General features: G+C 33.7%; 1 protein-coding gene across 2 annotated transcripts in view; it reads right to left on the reverse strand.

The window, feature by feature from the left end:
- Positions 1-6,991: 6,991 nt before the first annotated feature.
- Positions 6,992-15,955, reverse strand: part of TLL1 (tolloid like 1) — a gene marked incomplete at both ends in the record, with an annotated part of 266,853 nt that continues 257,889 nt past the window's right edge. For both annotated transcript variants that reach the window (XM_079702857.1, XM_079702856.1), the window contains 3 exons: positions 6,992-7,126; positions 8,264-8,514; positions 14,953-15,166. In XM_079702857.1, the coding sequence (XP_079558983.1) occupies positions 6,992-7,126; positions 8,264-8,514; positions 14,953-15,166 (600 nt within the window). The remainder of the gene's footprint in view (positions 7,127-8,263; positions 8,515-14,952; positions 15,167-15,955) is intronic.

The following is a 15,955-nucleotide window of genomic DNA, read 5'->3' on the forward strand; positions in this document are numbered from 1 at the left end:
AAAACACCTGAATATTTACAAGGACTTGAAAGCCTAGAGGAAGGGCCGTGGAGCCACACCAGCAACAGCACGCAGGCCGAATTGGTGCTTGCAGGCCAGCCAGGATGGTCCTGGCCCCGGGCGCTCTTCTGGAAGCTTTGCAGTTCCCTGACTGAGATACCCCTCCTGTCCCGGCCCCCACTGCTTTTTTCCTTCCTCACCTCTGCCCGGGGAGAAATTCCAGCAGAAGTTATGGGTGACACATCCTCTTCTTTAGCAGGTGGCAGCCTGGAAACTCCTGCAGAAAGTCCAGCAGAGCCCCACTCACACCGGGCCACCCACAAAGCCGTGGCCCCTCACTCCCTCCCACCAGCACAGGCCCGAGACTGCTGACGGGGCAGAGAATATGGCGTCAGGCGCCGCTGCAGGGGCTCTTTTGCTGGATGTAAGTGATGTCTTAAAGTCCCCTGCTATTATTGTGTTACTGTCAATTACTGTTTTAATGTTTGTTAATATTTGCTTTATGTGTTTAGTTGCTCCTATGTTGGGTGCATATAAATATACAATTGTTATGTCTTCTGGTTGAATTGATCCCTGATTTTTAGGAACTGTCTTTCTTTGTCTCCTATTATAGTCTTTGTTTTAAAGTCTATTTTGTCTAATATAAATATTGCCACACCAGCTTCCTTTCATTTCCGTTTGCATGGAATACCTATTTCCATCTCCTCACTTTCAGTCTGTGTGTGTTTTTAGATCTGAAGTGATTCTCTTATAGGTAGCATATATATGGATCTTTTAAAAAATTCTTTCAGCCACTCTATGTCTTTTGACTGGAGCATTTAGTCCATTTACATTTAAATTAATTAATTATAGGTGTGTACTTGTTGTCATCTGCTAATTGTTTTCAGGCTGTTTTTCTAATTTTTATTTGTTCCTTTTTTCTTCTTTTGCTCTCTTCCCTCGTGATTTGAGGACAATTTTTATTTAGCATTATGTTTGGATTCTCTTCACTTTTTTGCATGTGTATCTATTATAATTTGGACGTTGTTACCATGCCGTCATATATAACCCCATATATTTGATTATTCTAATATGATATTTTAATATGATAATCTGTGTGTGATTTGGGGGTAGGGTGGGGCTTGTTGGTGAGCAGGGCTGCGTCCATGGCCCTAATAAGCTAGAAGGAGAATTCCAAAATTGTACTTGCCAGTGCCAATGTTTTTGCATTGGAGTGAGCTCACAATAATATCTGCTGCTAGTGTCTATATCATAAGTGGGAGTTCCATTTGCCTCCTACCCCTCTAGGAAGCTGTCCAAGATTAGGAAATGGGTCTGACCAAGGCTTCTTTGAAACTACTGCCTCTGCACTGGGTCTCATAGCATGTGAGATTTTGTGTGTGCCCTTTAAGAGTGGAGCTCTGTTTCCTATGTCCCTCTGGCTCTCCTGAACACAAGCCCCGATGATTTTCAAAAACAGATAATCTGGGGGCTCATCTTCCTGGCACATGACCCCCAGGTGGGGTGGCCTGATGTGGGGCTTGGACTCCTTGCTCTTTGAGGACTACATCTACAGTTGTGATATTCTATACATTTGTGGTTTGCTGACTGGTGGGTTGTGTGTCTGACTATGTCTTGTCTCTACCCCTCCAACCCTTCTCGTTTTGGTTTCTTCCTTATGTCTTTGTGGAAATTCTTTTCTACTAGTTTTCAGGTTGTTCTCATAGAGAGTTGCTCTGTGAGTAGTTGTAATTTTGATGTGTCCATGGGAGGAGGTGAAGTTAGGATCCTCCATCACCTCCCTAGGTAGTGCTTTTTATAAAATTACATTGTTTAGTTTTGTTTGTTAAATAGTTACATAAATAAATATCAGAATTTTGATATGTTATCCCACTCTCATTGCTCATCATGAGAATAAATAATTTCATTTATAAGCTGAGAATATGTGGTTGATGCAAAAATAAGTTATTTTATACAAAAGTTGAAATTTTAGAAAGCACAAATGTAAGTAAGAAGACAGTGGAAAAACAAGGATAAGGAAAGGATGCTTATGTTAATACTTGTCTCAAAATCCAAACAATGCTGTTTGGAAGAGTGCCCCCAAAATGGTAGTAAAATGCATGTGCATTTTTTTTTTTTTTTTGGCTGCACCAGAGTGGCATGTGGGATCTTAGTTCCCTGATGAGGGATCAAACCTGTGCCCCCTGAAGTGGAAGCATGGAATCCTAACCACGGAACTGCCAGGGAATTCTGCACATGCATTTTATATTGCAGTTATACCTTTTTGTGATTTGCTTTTAATTAATATTAATATTTCTCTCTCCAACTAGAATTTAACTTTCAAGAAAGAAAAGATTGTGATTGTTTTCCTTTTTAAAGTCTCACTAAATTCTTAATATTTAACATAGTGCTTAGCATATTATAGGCATTAAGCAAATATTTGTTGAATAAATAAATGTCTATGTCTTTTGGCTTAAAAATGACAAAAATTAATAGGGAAGACTCTATTTCCATGAAATTCAAACACAACTAATAGATGTACAATGGTGTAAAAATGACTTTAACAAATTTATTACATCCCTGTGGAATATTTTTCTGCAATTTAATTTTTAATTATACTCCTCTATGGAATGTTCATTAAATACTGTTTTAGGATAGATTTACATATTTAAGCCTTATTATCTATAATCCTTTCACTTTATTTGTCATTTCTGCGTGTTCTCCTGTTTAAATAATTTTAAGGGCATTCCTTGAAATGGATCTCTCCCTGCCACTTCAACCACCTCTGCTCTGGCAGCAAATGCAGAGAAGACCCAGCTGCCAGGGCCTTCTATCTACATGTCTTACACTACATGTTGGTGCTTAGGTCTTCTCTTTTTATAGGCTTTAGCCCAAGTAATATTTTACCTACAAGTCTTCTAAAGTTAGAATTTGAGATTTATTGCACTGAATATTCAAAATATTGGACGAGAGGGAGATTATATATATGAGACATGCTCAGGGCCCTCTACACTGTTTGGAATCACCTTGTGTTGACCTCTGCACCAAGTAGGTGTCATGGTATTGACTAGAATTACATGGTAAGCCTGAATTCAGTTTGAGTACACTGGTGGGGAGTGAAATGTAGGTAGGTTGAAAGCTGAACAATTTAAAAAGTACATGTCAAAGAAAGTTTGGAGACTAATAATAATATTTCACATTGTATAAGAGCCAGCCTTTCCATCATTTCCTAAGCTAATGACAAAATTTCTCAATTTTATAATAATAGCACTAAAAGACTAAAAGTTAAATGTTCATTGGTAACCATTTATTATGCATTGATGTAAAAATGCATCCATAGACCATCTTTTCTTTCTTTTTTATAAGCTCATATTACATATTTTTTCTAGTAAAACAGAAGGCATCACTGCAGCTCAAGTTATAGATTTTTATATGGTAATTATTTTTCCTGTTTTCTTCCACCCATGCAGGATTTAATAAGTGGTATTAAGGTTTTCCTTTATCCAAAATATTCTTGCTAAATAAAATTATTGTTAAATAAAATTTCCAAACATTTTGTTAATTGCTTTAAGAAAAGTTATTTTTAATGTCACACATGGCTATAGTTTACTAAATCTAAAGAAATATGTAATTTAATGTTTCTTTAAAAAAATTTTAGTCTTGTGAAGAGTAATTAGATGCTTTTAGAGATTTTCTATATGTGAGAATAAAATTTCATTATTTGAGGCTTACTATAAAAATATAGTAATAGAAACCAAACAAAAGACACTAAGATATTTAAAAACAAAATTGAACAGAATTTGAATCTGATAACTGTGGTATACTAAAATTAATCCAAGATAGCAAAAATTCAACCAATACAGGCAGGGGACATTTGGAGACTTTGGAAATAGAATTACTGTTTCTCATATATTTCATTTAAAATGTTGTTTTGTTCAGTTGTCAAGATTTCCTAAATAAACTAGATTAATATTCAAAACTGAATTTAAAAATAATTTAGTAAAATCATATAAAGTGGGAGCAGTTTTTTTCTATGTATAGTTAGTGAAGATTGTATAGGAATTAGAACTTTGGCAAATAGAGAGTAGAGGTTGAAAATAAATTTACAAAACTAATAAAATGCTTGGAACAGTAATTAACAATTATTAACACAATAACAATGAAGCTGTTTGTGTTTGAATTTAACAGCACACTTAAGCCAAAGTCGAATTAATATAAAAATAATATTCAATGAGCTGATATCTGACATAAGGTACAATAAAAAATGAATGTTCCCATTGAAGACCTAAATTATGACAATATCTCTGTGGTGTGCCTTCTAAATACTTTATTTCTCAGTTGTGTCAAAGGCAGCTCATTGTGGCCTAATAAGATGTCAGTCAGAATATCAACAATATTTCTTAAAGTAGAACACTACATTTCTCCTACCACACCAGATAAAATAATTTAAAATATTTATTTCAACAAAAGGCCCATAGTTACTAACTCCAAACTATATAGTAGTTTTTTTGTTTTTCACATTTCTAGTACTACCTGTGGTTCTTAAAGATATCTACAGTTGATATTTGAATTGTCATGCTATTATTGAAAGCAACAATGCTTATCCTGAAAGTTTTACTGTAATTCACCTCTAAAATTGACCTTATGTGGAGAAGTTTCATCATAAAATATATCTACTATTTATATAGGTCAAAATTGATTCTACTTCATTTTGTAGAACAAACACAGATTTTTATATCAGACAATCTGGGTTTTAACATCTAACTTTACACTGTGACCCTGGGAAAATTATATGCCTTCTTTGAGCCTCAGTTCATAAACCACAAAATGAGAACATCACCACTGTTCTCAAAGGGTAGCATAAATGTTAAGAAGAGCTAGTGTATGTGTCTAGTACTGGGCTGGGCACAGTGTAGTATATTAGGTGTTAATGCTTTTTTTCTCCTCTAATTCCCATTTCCAATATTTTGGCTAACTGGAGATTAGTGAAAAAAAAAATATAGAAGAGTTACTGGAATAAATCAGCTCCACTAAAAAGCTCATTATATTGCAGGCGTTAGCTATACATTTCCAAAGTAACATTCAGTAAGATCAAAAGATTGGTTTAAAAAATGTATTTACATAATAAAATTCATATGCAAGAAAAGATTTCCAAGGCAACAATGACAAAAAAACCCCAAAAAAACAAATAAGCTAAATCTGTGTGTATAGTTTAATTTTGTAAAATGAAGAAAAATTCTCAATTTTATTAAATGTTGAATGTTCATGGACAGGTAACAGAACAAAAGCTACTTCATATAGCAATCTATATCAACATCAAAAAATATGAAAATAGAGTTTCTCTGAAGGAAGGAGCCTTTTTAAAATGGGGTTGATAATAATTAGGAGTTCCCATTATTTGTCCATGAAACGTTCTATGAAAGGTGCTACTTTAAATAGGATTTTAGTAGAACTTGGCACGTAAATTTAAACTTTTCAACCACCCACTACTATTCATCTCCTCGTAACTCCACTCATTCAGACAACTTCACATATACATACATTAATATTTTTTTTAAATCCTGCCTTTAAAGCAGAAAATTCATTTTCTACAGTAAAAGCAGGTCACCATACTTATATCCAATGCTCTCAGTCACAGAAATGGATTTTCCTCATAGAAATGTTAATTAACATACACTGTTATGTTCAACTTTTCAAAAGTTGTGTCTCTTAGGAGGATCTGCTCGATCATGTGAAAGAATTCTAAGGCAATATAAGCAGTTGTTCCACAGGACAAGTGTTGCCCTTGCAATGATATACTCTTGATACATTAAGTCTTTAGTCTTCAAGTGCTACCAGCCAGACAGAGACATTCATAGTCTACAGGTGGTTGGCTCAAAGGTCAAAAACTTTGTTTAAAAAAATGTTTATGGAATAGCACCATGGAAAATCTTTCAGAAACAAATCCTTTTTTTTCAACATTGCATTTAAAAAAACTGATTTCAAGGAAGAGAAAGGAAGAGACCTTTCAATTCTAACAAGGCCTACTTCCACTTCATTTCATTTCATTAAAAAAAAATACATTAACCATGACAACATCAACGTTAACAACTACAACAGATCAACAACAAAAGAAAGACAATAGCAGCAGTGGAACTTGAGTATGAACCATCCAGGCAGTCACTTAGAAGAATCTTGTTCACACCTGTTGGGAGTTGTTTCATCAAGTTCATAAGACATCACAAGGCTTCTTGAATTTGGTATGAAAAGACAGCACTTTCACTGAAAGAACTGAGTTTACCAATCAACTGGGCATTTTCCAGCACTTAAATAAATGATATCTAGAATTAACTGCAATGATAGACAGTATTGACATTTCAAACTTGTCAGAATGTCACAAAAAGGAAGTGGTCTCGAGATCATTTATGTTTCAAAGAGGTAAATTTAGCCTGCAAGTGAAAATAATGAAGCTGAAATATTCCAGTTTCCAAGCATTGGTCATACCCACATTTAAAGTATAAACCACCCTCAAGAGACTCCCACTTCACAACAACTTATATGGGTCTGGTTTAGACTGTCTTCAAGATGCAAAGTCAAAGCAATTATCCTAAGATACAAGGAGAGAGTGTTCCAGTTTATGACCTGCAAGTTCATTTTACTTTTCCCATATATTGAAAAATTGTCAAAAAGGACACTCTGCAGGGTCACAGACCCTGAATGAGACTGTTTGAATTGTGAAGCAGCTATGGTGAGCTGTGAACAAAGGATTGTGAAGTCTTCTTTGAAGCATGAGATGCCCTTTCACCAACTTTATTTATATTTATACTGTCAAGAATGAAGTTCAGATATCCTGGTAATGTTGATCAGGGTTAGCTTGGAAACTTCTCTTTTAGTATAGAGATAATTCTGGTCTTGCAGTTTTCTTCTGCTCAAACTCATTATATAAATCTTTGTGCTAAAATCTTCATTTAAAAAAGAATACATCTTCTTTCCATTATGCCCATTCCTTTATGTTTTGATGGAGGTTTTGGTGTTATTTTTTGGTATGCGTGGTATCTGGATATCTGATGCTTTTGTATCTTATATGAAATCCTTTCTTGCTGATTGTGTCATCAGTGTGAAAATGAATTAAAACTGTCTCACCAATTGAATAGATCTCTTCTGGTGGCTGAAGACAAAAACAAACAAAACAAATAAACAAACAACAAGAATGAATTATTTTTTCTTCAATGTAATTCATGTTTGGGAATTTTTTTGGTATATAATTTAAACCTCCCAACAACATTGAAAAGTGGATAAGAGTGACTTTATTTTACAGATGAGAAAACTTGAGTTTCAGAGAACAGATGACATGCTCAAGATCACAAGGCTGATCAGTGATATAGCTGAGCTTTGAACATAATTAAGTCTATTTCCAAGTTCTGGAACTTGGATTTTAAAATTTTCCCAAAATTTTAAGCCAATTTCCTTTGATTTACAAGTAATTAAAGTGAGGTTCACAGAGGAAAAAGGGACATTAAATCTATTTCAGAAGGTGCTCTGAGGCAGAGCCACTTCCAGAATCCAAATCGTCCATTCTTTCTTGCTTTAATAATCTAAGTACCAAGAATAATTTTTGTTTCATTTCAGTAGCTATTTGGACAGGAGTTCAATATTATTTAAGAAATAGACATTTGAAAAATGGGACTAATATCTTCAGAACAAAATATGTATTCAGAAGAACATTTGATATTAATGCAGTGAATCCTGTCGGAAAAGCATTGAGAAAACCTTAAGCTTTCCTGTTTCTTATTTCTCATGTTGACACCCTCTGACCTATGTTTGGTACTCCATCCTGTGCCCACTGCAATGGAGCAACATTCAATAGTACCAGCTAACCCCCCACACCAATGGTAGTTACTGTCACTTATCAAATATATTGTTGAGAGAGGAATGCCAATGATGTGCATATTCTTTTTGCTTTATGCTTTAATTTATGAAGCTTAGAAAATTGTCAAAGGTGTGTATTTAGGCATATTGCTTTTAGATAATTAAACATTTAAATATTTATTGCACAATAAAAAATGAATTAAAAAATTTAGAATGTGGACAGTAACAAGAAATTATAGTTATTGAGTTCATCTGTCTTATTCAATATTATTGAGCAAATTCATTAGAGATGGAGAAGTAAGGGAAGAAGAGGCATGTTATAACTTGTCAAGCCATTTTGTAAAAGCACTGCTGGTTTGCATATGTTACACATATCAATCACCAATTTATATGCATTTTTATCATGTCTATGCTATCCTGCTCGTACTGTATTTACCCCTGATCCACAGAATCGACCAAGCCCCACCGCTGTTGAATCGAGACCGTCAAAGAGCTCAACATAGTCATAGCCACAGTCGGCTTCTTCTTCCACTTCAAAAATCTGGAAGGATAACTGGAGTCGAGAGCCCCGTTCTGACACTAACAGCCATTCACAGTCAACTTGTCCTGGGTAGTTGTTATCACCAAACTGAGCATGTGAGTACAGATCTCTGGGTTTTGATTCCACTTTCAGTCTGCCACCACACTCTGCTCCGGAAAGAAAAATGAAATAAGTGAGCTCAATGAGCTTTAAAAATTCAAATTTCTCTTTTAATATAGTCTAATCACTCTCTAACTTCTGTATTCATTTCAACCATCAGTTATGTTACCTATATTTGAAGATTCAGATGGCATAGTGGGTACTGTTATAGGCCCTAAAGAGACTGTTGGGTTGGAATTTCAGCTCCATACCTACTAGCTCAGTGACTTTGGATAAGTGACATCACTTCTCTGATCCATAGGGTAAAATGGTCAAGAGTAAAGTGCAGATGATAATAATAGTACCAATCTTAGTGGGTTTTGAGGATTTAATTAACACACGAAAATCACTTAAAATATTACCTGCCATATAGTAGCTCTCAATGCATTTTTTATTGTTATATCTCATGTTGTTTTCAGTCTTGAATAACTGTTTTCATGGAAAAAAGGTCAGTGTCTTAATTTGAGTATAATCTTAATAATTTAAGAACCCAGAATCCAAAGGGATAAGAAATAACTGAAAGATCAACAAAATATATGAAACTCCTGTATGTGTATATGTGTCATATAGAACTCTCTGCATAGAATATACAGACCAGTATTACTTTACTTAGGTAGAAATATTTATCTAACTTGGTTGGGAAAAGCATACACACATCATTAATTGTAGTTATTTTTGTAGTTCCAGAACATTGTCAGTTATATTTTGTGTTTTTAATAAACAAAGGAATTTTAAATGCTCTTTTATGGCTTTTTCAGAGAGATATTAATAAATATAAGCTTTACCAGTTACTACTTTTGTCATTAGAGGTAAACATACCAAAGAAATATATAAGCTTGCATAAAATTTACGGTTAGTGTAATTTAGAGAATCAAAATTTTCTCAGGAACTCTTTGTAGTCTGAGCCCTCAGATTTTACAATGACTAGAGAATAAATTGTAGAGGAAGTCTACAATGTCTCCTCCAACCAAGTACACATAAAAACATATGGCTGGGGGTAGGGAGAAAAAGAAAGGGATATGAAAAGTGTCAGGGGAAAGTAGAGTTTTTTCTGCCCTTATTTGCCAATGACTGAGAGGTCCTGGGAAACAGTAATTTCAGTACTAAAACCAGGAAAGTCCCAAGAAAACTGGTATGAGTTGGGAGGGAACAAAAACAAAAATCCAATGTGGAAAGATTTGGACAGCTAAGCCTCTGGTTATCAAAAGACAATTGTAACCCTGGTGTGGTCATCTGTGACCAGATTGTCCTTGGCAGCACCCAGTGACCGTGAATTAGGACAGCTAAAATTCTTAGATTTTTCAGATTTGTATATGATTTACCCACATTGTGGTTTGGTGATTTTAAGTAACAAAATATTTCTGAATTCCCAGGATGGAACCCCATCTAGATGTGTCTGAATACAAGTAGGCTCAACCAAAACTATGGGCATTGTCACACTTCCAACTATGGTTTCAATCATGAGAATGGCTTCCCCATCATGTTAAATGATGTTCCTTTGTCTTCCAGATGGTAGGTGGGGTGTCTTGCACAATCTATTGATGTAGGTGCCACAATTACAAATGTAAACATGTGAAGAAACACATGTGCTTAGAACCACTCTGGAAAGCTGCAAATCTGATCAGTCTTAGGAATCATCTCTTAAGTGTCACAGACTGGAAGCCAAGCATCCTTCCTTTCCCACGACGGTGCTTCTCTTATTCCAGTAATTCCAAGAATTATTGTCCTCTCCCTGTGACAGAACTCCACAGCTAAATGGCCTGGGTACAAATCTGAGCTCTGTGCTTCATCAGCTGTGGGATTTTGTCTCCCATTTCATTCCTAATTTGGGGATCATACATATACTCAAATGATAGGGTCTAGATGAAGAGTGATGGATTAATATATGTAAAATAATTGAAGGATAACTTGCACATAGGAAAAGCTATATAAGTATACACAATCATCATTTTGTTATTATTTTCTAGTCAGAATATCTAAATGCCACCATCTATACTCCTAGAGATCCACTCAGGCATGAAAAGAAAAGCTAGAAAAGTTGAAAAACAATTTAAAGCACTATTAATCTGTTTTCAGAAAGGAAGGATTATATTTTTGAAGGCCAGTAAAATATTTTGTGAAAGTATTTCTGAATTCAATATATAAATGTATAAACCAGTGTAATCTTATTTACAGATATTTTAAAAATTCGACTTATTCTCAAAGTTTGATATAATTGAGTGATTTGTTTACAACTGTTAGCACTTGTATTACTTTTACTCCACAATCCAGGAAGGGGCGGACTGTGGGAGAGGCACTGGCTTCTGTGTGCCTACTTCAGAGAAACAAAGTAGCAAAACAAATTGGATCCAGAGGTGACAATTCTCTGTCAACCCCAGATCAGAACAGAAATCAAGAAGGAAATGAAGTATTTAAACAAAAAAGAGATTTCACAAAGCCTTTGTGAATCTGAAATGTGAGGCGTCATTATATGATTTTATTGAAAACTTCTAGAAAATGACAATACTCCAAACAAATGACTTCAACTACAATTAAGTGACTTAAAATGTTTCAGAAAGGGTGGTCCTCGTTTTAATTTGGAAAGACTTTTGTTCATTTCCTGGTAAAGTGTTAAATCCCTGTGAGGGCCTGTAATTTGAGCAATAAATGCTTTTAGTAGGCACTATAATTTAATTAAGTTCTATCAAAATAATTTCTAAGGAGCCTAATAATATATTATTAGGTTTTTAAATTAGGATGACGCTTTCTGCTGCAGAATAAAGTCCTACCTGACATGCCATGTTTTAAAATATTTTCTCTCCACACTCCCCTCTTTTTCTGTATTATAGCCTTATCCTCTGAGAGAATATATAGGTTATTACTTTTTTTTACTGAGTTTTTTTCTTCAATAGTTTATCTAAGGCTGGCCTAACAACATTTGTTACCTGATTAAAATAAATTGGGACTTTTAGAATTTGGACCTACCTTTAGAGGAAAAAGGGACTTTTTCCAATAAAGTCCATTTCCCAATGATTTGGATAGTATTACTTGTAAAAAAAATAGCTATAAAGCAATATTAATATTTCTCTTCACCTAATTTCAAACTTCATAGTATTAGAAGCTTTCCTTATGGATAAAATTAAAATTATATATAGAAATATAAATTTACTCAAACAAATTAAAATGTATACTTCAGGGCCCCTTAATAAAAGTTACATGTATTCTAGAAAACATTAAATAATGAATAAATGCTTTATACATTTAGCATAAATTGACAGATGTGGTACTGGACTTGGCTGTCTTGGTGGTAAAAACTGACTGAAAATCATAAGTTTAACATCAGACTATAGCTATCAAAAGGCAGGAATTCCTTCTGTTTTCTCATAAGTTCCCACAAAATTCCTAATTTTTTGCTATGAATTACTAATACTTTATAGTGTCTATTCAAAGCAGGTAACAAATAAATATTTCATGAAAGACTGTGGAATAAACTTGTTAAAGAGAAAGCTTTCAAAAGGAATAAATAATAAGCAGTACCTAAGACTATTTCAGCATGTATGGCTACTTGAAAGTAACAGTCTAAATAAAATCTACCCAGAAAATTCAAAGACAGCTGCTTAAGTGAGAGCAAAAATTTACATGTGAAATAGACAAGCAAACAAAGAAACAGGTAATGCCAAAAGTTTTGCCGAGCACAACTGAGCAGGAGTTGGGAGGCCACCCCTCCAGGCGGTCACAAAGCACCGAGCTGATCTCCCTGTGCTATGCGGCTGCTTCCCACTATCTATCTACCTTACGTTTGTTAGTGTATATATGTCCATGCCTCTCTCTCGCTTTGTCACAGCTTACCCTTCTCCCTCCCCATATCCTCAAGTCCATTCTCTAGTAGGTCTGTGTCTTTATTCCTGTTTTACCCCTAGGTTCTTCATGACATTTTTTTCCTTAAATTCCATATATATGTGTTAGCATACGGTATTTGTCTTTCTCTTTCTGAAGTAAGTCAAACTATGCTAACACATATATATGGAATTTAAGAAAAAAAGATGTCATGAAGAACCTAGGGGTAAAACAGGAATAAAGACACAGACCTACTAGAGAATGGACTTGAGGATATGGGGAGGGAGAAGGGTAAGCTGTGACAAAGCGAGAGAGAGTCATGGACATATATACACTAACAAACGTAAGGTAGATAGAGAGTGGGAAGCAGCCGCATAGCACAGGGAGATCAGCTCGGTGCTTTGTGACCGCCTGGAGGGGTGGGATAGGGAGGGTGGGAGGGAGGCAGACGCAAGAGGGAAGGGATATGGGAACATATGTATATGTATAACTGATTCACTTTGTTATAAAGCAGCAACTAATAAAAAAAAGGACTGTAATTCTGTTATTTTTTGTGATACTTCGGTTTCATTTGAGTCTTAGTCTCAAAATCCTCATTTCTGAGATGACAGGACCGAATCATGTTTTGCCTACAGATTATGATCGAGGCTGCTCACGTGGGTATTTGAATGGATTTGAACTGAACAGGGAGAAAAAATGAGCCTATTCAGTTGGATAGTTGGAACAGAAGATTTGATTAAGACAAATAAGGAAGCATTCAGTCTCTATTGTTTCAATTAACAGTGATCCAGTTTTGTATTGGTTTTCTTCCTAATTCAAAATATTTATGTTAAGAGAAAATATACCATAGTAGAAAGTACATGAGAATTGGAAACAGAATTAGGATAAAAACCAGGGTTGATATTATTTTAGAAGTCTCTGCAAATTAATTAATCCTTCAGACTTTAAATTTCTTTATCTGAAGATAAAGGTAATAATTCATACATCATATAGCTCTTTTGAGAACTCAATGTATGTAATTTATATTAAGTATATGTATGTGCCTGAAATATCAAGTGCATGCTATATATACAATTGGATTTCAATATATGATCCTATGATAAGACAATTAGATCCTAACAGTGGATTCTAAATGGTAATACAAACACTGAAATAGGGTCCAGAGCAGAGGCTCTGCAAATTAAGGAGTCATGGAGTTATATAGCTGCAAGAAAACTTGAGATTTAAGGTAAAGGTAAAGATAAAAAGAGAAACTATAAAAGTAGGTTTTTATTAAACTAAGAGGAATTTATAGGTAAGTAATTTAAAAATAGTGTATCAGCTATTTCAAGAATTTTGATAATATACTTTTACACTTCATTCTTAGAACCTGTGACAGCTACGATTATTTAAAAAATTGTGCCATTAACTCTGTGCTTCAGAAAAATATTGATCAAGTCATAGGATTCCAGTTTTTCCATTCCTTCAATGTGTGACAAGTTATCAGGAAAATATTTAAAGAACAAACGTCAAGTGTATTAAAAAATCCTTCATTAGTATGAAAATTTTGATCCATGAAAGATTTTTCTCAAACCAGAATATATTAATAATGAGAAATAACTAATTTGTATTATTTATGAGGCTAGTCATTACTAGCATGAATCAGACAATATCGACTTTCTCACAAATAGACTTCAATATAAATCTAATGTTCATAATAGAATATACTAGAGTGGAAAATAATATTGGACAATGGAATAAAGTTATGATTTCTAAAATAAAAGGAAAGTAAAAGGAGAAAACAATAATCAGGAAACCATGACAAAAATTACTGCACTAAAATTGTTTCATTGATGAATTTGTAGCCTATTATACTGCATTTTACAACAAGATAAATTTGTGTCTCAATAGTTTTGGCATTAGAACTGCCACTAGGTGTCACTATAAGCTAAATGATTTCAGTAAATATGATTGATTTTTTTTTCTTTTAACTGAATAAAAAAAAAGGATATTTACTGGACATTTATGGAATATATTATAAATTCGCTCCAAATTATAAAAAAGTTATTTGACATTTTTGCTTAAAATTTTCCATATTTTTCTAAATTGTATTTTATTTCTTAAAGACTTCCATTACAGCCGAAATCTGTAAGAATCAAATTAAGGATTAGGATTAGGAAAAAGATTATGTTGCCTACCAAATAAAAGGGGAAAAAATAAGGGTCTGTAAAACAGAGAGTTAAATTCCAAATTTGGTTTACAAAAATATATTAATGTGAAAGTTAGCTAAACAAGTAGGATTTTAGCAAAAACAAAATTTTTGAATTGCTATAGATGTCTATCTGTTAAATATAACATATAAATCAAACAGCTAATGGTAACATGGAATACACCATATAAATATTTAGAGATAGTTCTTCTTGATCATACCACACTGAACATGAATCAGATCAAACTATTGTTTCTTTTAATTAGTTCAACAGCTACAAAGCTATTTAGTTAGGATGCTATGTGGTTCTCAAATATTTCACACAGTGCTTCAATGAGACTTCTTCTGATTCATTTATAATCCTGTTATAGATCCCCTGCGCACACTAGAAGAGAAACTTGGATCTTACTCAGAAAAGAGAAGCATCTCCTAATTTACTGACCTGTAGAATGTGTGGCTTGAAAGCCTTTTCTCTGAACAGATGCATCAGAAACAAACCGAACAAACATTTTATTTCCAGTAGCCACAAGGGGCTCTGGTATCTTGTTCCCACACAGTCGTCCAAGAATTGGTGATTTTTCCGTTTCTCCATCAAATACTTCCAAATGATCATAAGCACATTCTTGATGCTGCTCAATCTCAAATTCACTAAAGATCTATTAAAAAAGAAAGAAAGGGGAAAAAAATTAAAAAGCCACATATCACTCAAAATGGGTTCTTTTCTTTGGAGCAGAAATACAGAACAATAATATGTCCAGGCCATGCAAATGATTCAGTCCATCTAGCACATTATTGAAAGGGGCGTGAAATCAATAGAATATAAAGTCTCTAGGAAGACTTTATAATGAAGAAAACAATGTAATAACTTCACGTGAAATTCGATTGTACTATTTGACTATTGCAACTAATTCTACTCTTGCAATTAAGTCTACTCCAGAATTTAGATTATAATAACAATTTATATTTTATTCTGATTTTATTCTTAATGCATCAGAAAATTTTAAACAGTTATATTTAAAAAATGATTCCTTCTGGTGTTAATGATCATAAACTACTGAACATCATCATACCATTGAGCACTTAAACTAAAAAGAAAACCCCATAAAATAATTAAACAAGTAATTATTTTCCCAAAAATTAAATGTAGTAAATCTTAATAGAATACATAACACAAAGGGATTTTTCATTATACATTTCTTTATTTAGATCTTACAACCCATATTATTAGAAAACACTAATATGACTTTAAGCTAGATTATTTTTAATTAACTTTTCAGAGAGATGGTACACTTATTTTAATATTTGGAGTTTTGCAAAGTTTAGTATGCTTTTTTATGTGTAGCAAATTCTTAAAATAAAAGTTTATTAAATATTTAACACATTAAATATAACAATGGAAAGTTTAACTGAGACTGACTGAAAATAGTAATTGTCCAAACTATTAA

Source organism: Hyperoodon ampullatus, assembly GCF_949752795.1.
Source record: "Hyperoodon ampullatus genome assembly, chromosome: 1".
Taxonomy (NCBI): domain Eukaryota; kingdom Metazoa; phylum Chordata; class Mammalia; order Artiodactyla; family Ziphiidae; genus Hyperoodon; species Hyperoodon ampullatus.